General features: G+C 43.9%; 1 protein-coding gene across 2 annotated transcripts; it reads right to left on the bottom strand.

The window, feature by feature from the left end:
- Positions 1-905: 905 nt before the first annotated feature.
- Thg1l (tRNA-histidine guanylyltransferase 1 like) lies at positions 906-9,999 on the bottom strand. Of its 2 annotated transcripts, XM_021651430.2 has the most exons (6): positions 9,776-9,999; positions 8,476-8,652; positions 7,117-7,286; positions 5,823-5,911; positions 4,514-4,621; positions 906-2,504 (listed from the first exon to the last, which is right to left on the bottom strand). In XM_021651430.2, the coding sequence occupies exons 1-6, from the start codon at positions 9,964-9,966 to the stop codon at positions 2,343-2,345; spliced, it is 897 nt and encodes a 298-aa protein (XP_021507105.1). In that variant the 5' UTR covers positions 9,967-9,999; the 3' UTR covers positions 906-2,342. The 2 variants fall into 2 exon arrangements, with proteins under 2 accessions (XP_021507105.1, XP_021507106.1); XM_021651431.2 differs by lacking the exon at positions 9,776-9,999 and having other exon boundaries at positions 7,117-7,362; positions 8,476-8,606.
- Between the last annotated feature and the right edge of the window lie 983 nt (positions 10,000-10,982).

Genomic DNA, 10,982 nt, shown 5'->3' with positions numbered 1-10,982 from the left:
TCAGCACCCACAGAGACCAGAGAGTGGTGGGTACCCTGGAGTTGTGATGGTTGTGAGCTACCTTGTGGGTCCTGGGAATTGAACCCCAGTCCTCTGGAAGAATGGCCGGAGCTCTTATCTCCTCTAGATAGGACCTCCTCATCCAGCAGAGCTGACTTGCTTGCTGCAGTCACTCTCCTAATTGCCACCACCTTCTCAAAGTATCCAACCAGTATTAAGTCTACACGAGCTCTCTTACTTTCTATAAGTTTGAGAATGCGACCCAAAAGAAAACCTGAGCATCTTCAAAACAACGATGAAAACTGAAAATTAATATGCAACTGTGAGTGCACACGGCAACAGGATGAAAACAACCAAGCACTGGGTAAGTGATGGTTTCTTAACGATGTTGGTATTAAACCTGGTTTATTGCTTTAAAATCCCCTTCAGGAGTGAAAATCTCCTGACTGCACAACTAGCAGTAAATGACTACTCCTAGGGAAAGTCCAGAGATAGGCTTCCCTGTATCTGAAAGCACAAACTTTCTCTAGGGGTTGTCATGAAACTTTGGTCTTTATTCCCTACTTGCCCAATTTTCAAAGGAAACGCTATCAACTTACCATTAAGCTAAATATGCTCATCAAGAGCTAATGATTTGACTGCCTCATCGGGCATACTGAAGGAATTGCTTGCCCAAAGTGCTACAATGCCATGCATCAGAAGCCTTTGGGCTTAAAAAAAAAAAAAAAAAAAATTAAGTGCAGAGTCCCAAATATCCACATGGGTGTCTTACATCGGTGCTTTACAATTCAAACGAATATCTTTAAGACTATCCAGAAGTCTCTGGATGTCTGCTATGTGGGGCCATGGATCCTGGCTTTCTCAAAGACATAACGCTCAAATCATGTTCATTATGAGGAAACCAATTAAGTAGGCCAAGGAGCTAGAATCTTTATTATGCTTTTTTTCCTCTTAAAAAGATTTTAGCAGTTACCAAACAAGAGCTCTATTGCTTCCTGGGGAGTGGAGAGAACAGGAAGGAAAAAAATGGCATCAGCAGATGGGGTGTCAATTAGTGAGGGATGAGGCCAGACGCTGTTCTTTCAAAAATACATTTTCTTCTTGGCTGTAGATTCTGCAAATGCAAGACCAAGCAGCAGGACAGAGGCTGTCTTTTAATTAATTACTGAAGGAGCCAAATAATCTTCTTCCTCTGAGACACAAAACAAGGTCAAGAGGAAACCTGACTTTCCCATTGAGTTTAACACCTTGGTAACAAATGGTTTCCATTACCACTCTATGCCCCCTTGCCAATTCCATCGTGCCACAGGCAGGAGGAGCTATTTTAAAACCTCTAATATCTCCAGGGGTCCCCTCACGGCAATTCCACTCCTTCTCAGAGCCTTGCCATGTACCCAGTTTGGCTTCAAACATTAGATCTTCCTGCCTCAACCTCCAGAGTGCTAGGATTAGGCTACGCCACCGTATTGGGCCTCCCCGCTCTTGAATTCAATGTTATGGCTCTGACTACACTGATGCTATTTGAAAATGTTTGTCCAGAAGTCTAACCCTAATCAGCTTTTCCCACTGAAGTATTTTCAGCGCATAAGGAGTAGCTGCTTCCCCATCCTCTTTCATATAGAAACATTTCCCTCTCATATACACATGTAATTCCCTAAGATACCTTTGCTTCAAAAAGAGTTAAGTGACTGGAACTCTGTCCCCGGTAAGAGATGACAATGATCATGCCAACAGTTCCAGAAACATCAATCCTGGAATGATGCAGAACACCCAAACCATTCCTCCTGTGTTCTGTGAGAGCTGGCACTCTGGGGGGGCTGGCGCGGAGCCTCAGTGTTCCCTGGGATTCCTCAGTCTGAAGGCATCATGCAGGTGGTAACCCATATTTAACTTCATGCCAAAAGATAAGTGCAAGTACTTAGGTGTCAGAAGTGGGATTTTCAGTCACTGTGTTCTCTCGTTAAGAAAGGCGGGTGATGGGAAAGTCTGGGCTCCTCTTCTATCAGAGGTGAAAAGAGGCGACAGGTTTTTGTAAGGCTTATGCCATAGCTAAAAACGACTCCTCCAGCAGAGTATGAATAGTTCTTTTATAAAAATAGGACCATGATTTTGAAAAGAGCCAAAGGAGTCATGTTATAACATCATTTAAAAAAAAAAAAAAGGTATTCTGCTTAAGAACAAGATACACCGCCCCCGACTTCTTTCTTGGTCTCCACCCAACTCCACTCCTGTCGCTCCTTACAGGATGCTGGGAGCCAGGAATGCTTGAAGCACCTACAGGGGACGAGGGAAACTCGGCGAGCCCTGCATGGTTAAGCACACCGGGACTGTAGAGTGCAAGCTCAGCTCTCTTCCGCCAGAATCTCCGGGTGCTCCTTCCAGAAAGCATCCCCAATGAGATCGCAGTACAGGGGCACCAGCCGGTTTCTGGTCCGAGTCACAATCATCTTCTCTCCTTCCATCTCTGCTGGCAGTCTAACTTCTTGTGCCCTGACTTCATCTACCTACAGGCAAAAGATAAAGCAGGGAGAGTGTTGAGAGTGGGATAGGAACACAAAGAGAATTATGGGAGAAATTCACCTTTTTCCTTGATATGGCACTGACTATGGGAGTTTTATGTATCAACAGGGTAGACCTCTTTCCATGTAGAAATACATTTAGACCAGTATGGAGCACACACCTTCAATCCCAGCACTCTCGAGGTGGGCAGATTTTTATAGGTTCAAGACTAGCTTGGTCTGCATAGTGAGTTTCAGGCTAGCCAGGGCTACACAGTGAGGCCTTGTCTCAAAAACATATGGAACAAATGGTACCTTTAGGGCTGTGGCAATAGATTTGTGATGGAGTTCCTCTCTAGCATATAGAAGGCCCTGGCTTGATCCTCAGCAATACAACATTTTCAACAACAACAAATCTTGGGAAAAGGTTACTATATTTTGAAAAGTGATTGTGATGGTTGGTTTTATGTCATCTTGCCACAACTTAGAACCATCTGAGTAGGAACACTCAACTGAACAATCTTCTAGATTGTCTTACTTAATACAGGTAGACACACTCTCAGTCGGCAGCATCTTCTGGTACTAGAACCAGCTTCCATTGTTGACTAAGGACCCAGCAACACCAGTAGACTTCCAGGGTTTCAGTGCCAGACTAGGACTACCCAGTGACCCAGCCCGGTAGACTGCAGAATTACAGGGTTCTCTGCCTTTCCAGTATGAGACAGCCTCTGAGGAACAACTCCAAGTGCTGAGGCACCTAGCCCAAGAACAAGGCAACTAATGGCTTCTCATCCTCTTAGGCGAGAGGCAACTGTTGTTACTATTTTAGTGTAAGTTGATTTAGTAAAAAAAAAAAAAAAACAACATATATACATATGAATATGTATTTATACTTATATAAATATGTTTATATTCATCCTATTTTTCTCTTTCTTCAGAGGCACTGACTAATAGAGTGGAATTACAAACAAAGAAGGGAGAAGGGAATTCATTTCCTATTAGCAAACTATGGAACTTAAAGGCACTTTTTCTCTGCCTAATATAAATACACGCATACATACATACATACATACATACTAGCATGAGGACTGGAGAAAAGGCTCAGAGGTTAAGAGCCCTGTCTGTTCTTCCAGAGGTCCTGAGTTCAGTTCCCAGCAACCACACAGTGGCTCACAACCATCTATAATGAGATCTGGTGCCCTCTTCTGGGGTGCAGGCCTACATGCTGGCAGAACGCTGTATACATAATAAATAAATAAATCTTAAAAAAAAAAAAGAACTAACATGAAAAGAAATGGATTTAGAGATAATTAATGGCCATGAGCTGATAGCAGAGAAAATATTGGTGGAACTAAGTGTAGAGGCATTCCAGATGATTAGGATGAATGTCTGGGGAAATCTAATAAAATTGCTGAAAGTCAAAGTGTCTTATTTGCTACTTTTATTCCTGCTTTACAGTATCTCTTAGTGCTCAGTACTCCAGCTGTCTTGAAGGGGATAAACCATTTAATAATACCATCCAGCACAGGAAAAAGTATTTTTTAAATGTTTAATGAAGGCAAAATAGGTATGGCGTATGCAAGCTGTGCCTGAGGTCAGGAGATTCTGAATTTCCTGGGACTGGAGTTACGGATGGTTGTGAGCCACCGCATGGGTGCTGGGAACTGAACCCAAGTCCTTCAAACAAGAACAAGCGGTCTTAACTGCTAGGCCATCTCTCCAGCTCTATATTCTACCCATGAAGAGGGTTTATTTGACACGGGAACACAGAAAACAAGTGCACTAATTTAAAATTCTGTGGTATTATTTACATCTGCTATGAGAGACTCCAGGCCACAACAGCCTGACAAACAAACATGCAACTATCCCTCTACAGTGCCTCCTTTTGCAAAGTATCTATGTCACGTTAGCAACCAGCATCTTAACCACATATGGGGTGGTGGGCAGAAACAACCTGGGAAAGATGAGGGCTCCCACACCCCAGCCACCGTTTCTCTCTGAATATGTAGCCTTACCTTCTGCCACACCAACACTGTCCCTTTCCTATACATGTGTGGCTCATCATTGTAGTTGATGTGGAACTGAGAAAACAGAATCTCATTCTTGTCTGCTGTCAGAGTTCCCTGAGGAAACACACAAGAGAGAAGAATCTCAGTAGGTCTCTCTCCTACACTTCCACTGCCAGGGGGAAGGCCTGCCAGCGCTAGTCTCACAGTTACTAATGAATTTTCATTTCACTTCAAAGTCAGATCACTCTACTACTGAGCTACACCCCAGCCCCTGCTAGTCTAATCTAATCTAGATGTCTGCAATCACCAAATCCCTTTCTGCTGTAAACCGTGGCTGCACTGTCTAGACTGTGTGGGGTGACTAGGGGCTAACAGCAACAACAGCTTTGTGTGTATAGAAACTTGGTGTTAATGGTTCTTACTCGATCACAATGTCATCTCCATTTCTGAGAAGAAAGAGCAGATGAAGGCTATCTTTCCTCTTTTTGTTTTGCTTTGTTGAGACAGGGTTTCTCTATGTAGCCCTGAATGTCCTGGAACTTCCTAGGTGCACACCAGGCTGGCCTTGAACTCAGAGATCCGTCTGCCACCACTGCCTGGCTGTCTGTACTCTCTTCAGAGGAAGCAAAATCTGATTTTGGCTCTGACCAGACAGGGTTGCTGGCATTCCCACCGGTGTCAACAAGTTAAGTCTTCACCACGGATACTATTAGTAAAGACCACAACTATGTCACTGATCATAATGTGGAAGACACTGTCTCAGGACCTGGCACAGTGCCTTGCCTCACTGCGGAATCAGCCATCCCACAGGCGGCAGCAGTACTATCGAGTAAGGAAGGCTAGTGGTCAGCACTTACATCTACGTGTGTTTGAACGCATCGAGGCTCGCTCTTTCTAGAAGCCTATGAGCTGAGAACTATTCCGAAGTTTTCCGAAGCAGCGAGGATACACAGAAGTCTGCTTCTCTGGCTCTCACTTTACCCAGGTTCTAATCCTAAGAAGGAACAGAAGCCCAGCAGGACATGGCATGAGGGAAGAGGCCCTGCAAGACCAAGGAGAAGGCATGCACCCTCAAAAGAGGGGAGCCAAGATGTGACTGCAGGCAAATGTGAGCACGCTGGCACAGCGGCCCTGGGAGGAGTAATAATCTACCCCGGCTGACAGCAAGCACGGTGAGAGCTTCTGCTCATGAGATCTTTCTATCCTTCAAAACAGAGCTGAAGAGGAAGCTAAGGAAGGAAGAGAACGTTCCGGAAATACCACGAGAGACCAGAGCTAAAGTCCTCAGCTGTGTTTCCGCATAGGATTTTTATACCTTTAATCTCTGCTGAGCTTGGACTGGTGTTAGTCCAGCCTGCTGGATAAGGGCCCAGAAAACTGTATTATAGAGATTATTGATGTGACCTGCAAAAAAAAAAAAAAACAAAAACAAAAACAAAATAATATTTATATATAACTGAATCTTAGTTTTACATATGTATAATATTATGTATTATAGTATATATGCCTTGTTTTATATAGACTGTTTATGCTTCCAAGAACACCACAACCCAGCTTTTCTCCTCAGATCTGAGACATTTAGTGACCGCCCAGTCTGCCTACATAGGGAATAGACAGGGAAAGGGGTAGACATGTAAAACTTAGTTCCTGAAAAGAACTTCACATGGTCATCTCAGTAACACCTTGTACAAATCGGCTGACTTAGGTATTCATCCTAGAAATGGTTTCCAAGCTACTTGATTCATATTATTTCTGTTTTTCTGACAAAACAAAAACACACCAACAATTACAAGTCTCACTGCAGTCATGAAAGGCAGGCCTCGCAACTCAAAAAGCACTGATGCTGGTACAAACGTTAAGTTCACAGAGTGGTGGCTAACTCCAGCGGAATGGCAGGGAAAAGCAGGGACTGTGCAGCCTATGACTTTCTGTGCGTGCGTGCATGTGTGTGTTGCAAAGCAAAAAGGGAGCTGCCACCACAGAGGCTCTACATAAACTGAAATGCAAGACTGCCTTATCCTCTGAATTTAAAAAGCAAACCTGGGCTGAAGAAATGGCTAAATGGGTAAGAGCTCTTGCTGTGCAGGCCTGTGGGCCTGAGTTCAGATCCCAGCACTTGTGTAAGAAGCTGGATATAGCGACATGCACCCGGAACCTTGGAGCTGTTAGCAACCCTGCTGGCTGCCAGACTTGCTCCAGGTTCAGTCAGAGAATAAGGTAGAGCAGAGTCATAGAACAGGACACCCCACTTCTTCCTCCGGCTCTGCAACACTTGTACAGGCAAGCACATGAAAGCACATGCATGTATACATACACTCATATACAAACATGCACCACACACACACACACACACACAAGAGAGAGAAAGATCAAAGAACTACAGATAATTTCCCCATAAAAATCTCTCAACTTTTCCAATATTGTCAACTAAGCAGTGTGTGAGAGAGAGCTAGGTGTAGTGGCACACACACTCTAATACAGGCCTTTCAGAGTTGAGGCAGGATTTGAAGTCAGCCTGAGTTATAGAGCAAGATTCTATTGTATCAGATCCCAACTTTAATGTACAGGTTTGGTAGTTTGACTTGAACTGTGTACTTAGTGCCACTTACAGTCTGCCTGTCGCCAGCTGAGGTAGTCCTTCAAAGTCTGGTTGCTAGGATACAACACAACTCTTCCATCAAATCCTGGGGGATACAGAAGGGGCTGGTCCTCAAAGTAATCCCGCCAGTAAAACACATAACTGGAGGCGAACTGGGAGGCTACAAGAGTCATGAACTTACTTGCAAGTGCAAGACACGTTCGGTGGAACAAGGAAAGAGAAAGTGTTTGGTATTAATTTGATACCAAGATAGGACCTGTGGATGCAACAGAGAGATCATATAAACTGCCCAATCAGCTAGAAGATAAAATATATTCAGCTAAGAAAAACTTTTAATATTTTGGCTGTATGTTTTTAATGTAGCCAGCCTCTACTTCAGCTACTCACTGTCTTGGTCAGGGTTACTAGTGCTGTGACAAACCACCAGGCCCAGAGCTACTTGGGGATGAAAGGGCTTATTTGTCTTACTCTTCCACATCACTGTTCATCATCAAAGGAAGTCAGGACATGAACTCAAACAGAACAGGAACCTGGAGGCAGAAGCTGATCCAGCAAATGTGGAGAACTTCTTTCTTACTGGCTTGCTTCCCATGGCTTGCTCAGCCTGCTTTCTTGTAGAACCCAGGACCATAAGCCCAGGAATGACACCACCCACTATGGACTGGGCCCTCTCCTATCAATCACTAATTTAGAAAATGCCTTACAGGCTTGCCTGAAACCTGATCTTACGGAGGCATTTTCTGAATTGAGGTTCCACCTCTGAAATAACTTTAGCTTGTGTCAAACTGACCTAAAACTAGACAGCACAGTCACTAACACCAAATTTTTCTCCACAAGATGTAGAATAAATTTATGGTTCAAGATTTTGTTATTGTTTTGGGGGGTTGGTATTGTTTTCAGTCTTGGAAGAAAGGGAAACATTATTTTAAAAACAAAGCAACTCATCATATAATTTGATTCCCCTAAGAGTTTCAATATACTATCAAATTAAATATCAGATTTATCTCCTTAGTTAAAAAGTTTAAATAATACTTTAATGCATGACACTGGCAAAGCTGCCTATGTGACACTAATACTCTATTTTTTCTAGTCTCTGTTTATAGTCTAAATATTCAATATAGGTCAGTCTGGAAGCTGGACTGGTGAGATACAGAAGGGGAAAAATCAGATGAAGAAAGCATCTAAAAAAAGAAAAATAGACAGCACAAGAATGCTCGGATCTCAATGAAAGGAAACAGTCAAAATAAGAAATGTACACTCTGTAGATACAACCACCTGAAATCTCTAAGATCTCAGCTGTTGTCATGGTTACCAGAAGAACAGAAAACGGGAGAAAACGCCCTGGCGGGAGGCTGGTTTTGAAACTCACCTGGCTCTTCTTTTAAACCAATTGCTTTTCCTCCTGAACACAAAGCTGTACTCATCGCTCTGTCCATAGGCAATCACAATGTCCTCCAGCTCCTCCATTACTGTCTGGGCGCACTTGGTCATCAGCTGGAGAGCTCGGCTGTCATTAGGTTTCACAAAGTTGTGCTTCTCAGCAAACCTTCATAGAGGAAAAAGTTGGGCACAAACAGTGGAGAGTCTGTCATTACCAACACCATCCAGAGGCAGCTGAAAAAGGAAGACGCTGTAATGCTGCTAGGAACAACTTATTTCTTTAAGAACTGGCACGGAGATGGAGAAATAGCTTACTAGGTACTGTCTTATAAGTATGTAGACCAAGTTCTAGTCCTTGGTCTAAATAAGGGGAGGGGGGCTTGGTGGCACCTGCTTGTAATTCTGGGGAGATGGAGACAAGAGGATTCCTGGGGCTAGAGGACCACCAGGCTAGAGTACTTGGTGAGTTCCGGTGGACAGCTCTGAGGAGTGACCCCACACTTACACACAAGCATATACAGAAAAAAAAATTGCAAGTTTCCCCCTCATGCTTTGACCAATTGGCCAGAAGGGTTACAACTTCTAGGCTTCAACACACTTTCCTGTGAAGCTTCACCTTACTGCGTGAATAGAGAACATTACCTTATCAGGTTGTACTGACGATAAGGAGATCAAGATGTAATTATGCCTGGCTATTACTAAGTGCTCACTAAGCATCATTACAGCTCTATGTGATTACACAGTTATAAAATGATAAAAAAGAAACCTAAATAACATTCCTTTATTGAAATTAAGTCCCCATTGGTTTTCATTGTCTCTTCCCCTCCCCATCCTAGTACAGTCAGTTCATATTAACATAGAACTGACAACGAAATAAGGACATACAGTCAACTCCTGCCCACCGCTAGGCTTACGCAGGCCTCTTAACAGTCAGCCCTCAAAGGTAACAAAAGGGTTGCACATTTGGCTGAAGTTTAAGTAGTGGACCAGGAAGTAACTCCCCACCCTCAAGCACACACACACACACACACACACACACACACACACACACACACACACAGTTCTTGCAAACTGGTTTCTGCTTAAGGAGCACGGGCTCGTCACTAATTACAGTACCCGGCTCTTTTTAAATATCTGAACCACCCGGCAGCAAGTCTGATCCTAGCAAGCCCTTAAGGTGACGCTCAATGCTGAGTACTCATTGGCTGAGGCGTTACCCCGGTAACTGAGGGCGGCGCGCTTCCCGGAAGTGCAGGCGCACCACCCGGCCTCCCGCCCCGCCAGCTCACCGGTGGAAATTCCTGCCGTCCAGTCGCACCACAACCCAGCAATGCGGCAGGCACGTGTCGTCAGCCTCAAAATCTCGCACGTATTCAAACTTGCTCTTTGCCATGGTCGTCCCCACGCTCAGGCACCGTCTTAATATAATGGAAGTAGCGGCAAAGAGACTGCAGACGTTAGCTGTGCTAAAAACCCACATTACCCATGGAGAAAAGATGGACAGGCCCCACCCCGGAAGTTCCTGTTGCTGTCAGAGCCGCTCTAGCCACCGTGGAGGTCTCGCTCTTGACTCTCCTGTCTTCAACTCAACCTCCTGCCAGGACTGTTTGCTCTCCTGGGCTGTGTCTTTTCTGCTCCCAGTCTGCCACAAACCAGTCTTACAAAGCTATCAAACGTTGTCTTGTGACCAAGTTTGAAAGTGTAGTTGTGACTTCTTGTCTCTTATTTCTAAATAGCATTTGCAATAGCATTTATAAATTATCTCTAAGTAGCTTTTCTAAATTCCTTGCAAAGACTGAAATACACTGGGCTGGAGGGATGGCTCTTTTAAAGGTCCCGAGTTCAAGTCCCAGCAACCAGGTGGTGGCTCATAACATCTGTAATGAGTCTGGTGTGTCTGCACACATGCAGACAGAATACTGTATAAATAAAAACTGTATGAAATAAATCTTAAAAAAAAAAGACTGAAATACACCAAATTACCACTTTATACATCTGTGGGTGAGGCCTTCCAGATTCTTCTCGGTAAGTTTAAACAAGGAACATAAAATAAAATCGGTCATTGTACAGTTTTGTATTTTCTTCTGCTGACCTTGTTTTCTTTATTGCTTGTTCCAGAATGTGATTTAAACAAAGAGCGAACCAGCGAGACAGCTCAATCTGTAGAAGTGCTCGCCACCAAGTGTGATGACTTAAATTTGATCCCTGGAAGCCACAGGGTGTGTGTGACCTTCCTTCTTCAGGCTTCCCAGCCACTAATACCAAAGGCATGTTACCCTGCCGTATGCCATCATGTGAATTTAAATGTTGTACTCATCACTATCAAAAGCTTTTGTACGTGTATTAGTTTGTTCGCATCTGTGTTTATGTGCATGTGGAGGTCAGAGGTAGACATCGAATGTCTTCCTCAATCCCTCTTAATTTTTGAGACTGCCTTTCACTGAACCCAGCTCTCACTGATTAGGCTAGCCTAGGTAGCCAGCAAGTTTTAGGGGG

This window comes from Meriones unguiculatus, chromosome 11 (assembly GCF_030254825.1).
Source record: "Meriones unguiculatus strain TT.TT164.6M chromosome 11, Bangor_MerUng_6.1, whole genome shotgun sequence".
NCBI classification, from domain to species: domain Eukaryota; kingdom Metazoa; phylum Chordata; class Mammalia; order Rodentia; family Muridae; genus Meriones; species Meriones unguiculatus.
Note: the sequence above shows the minus strand (reverse complement) of the source record. Positions and strands in the feature narration are given on the sequence as shown.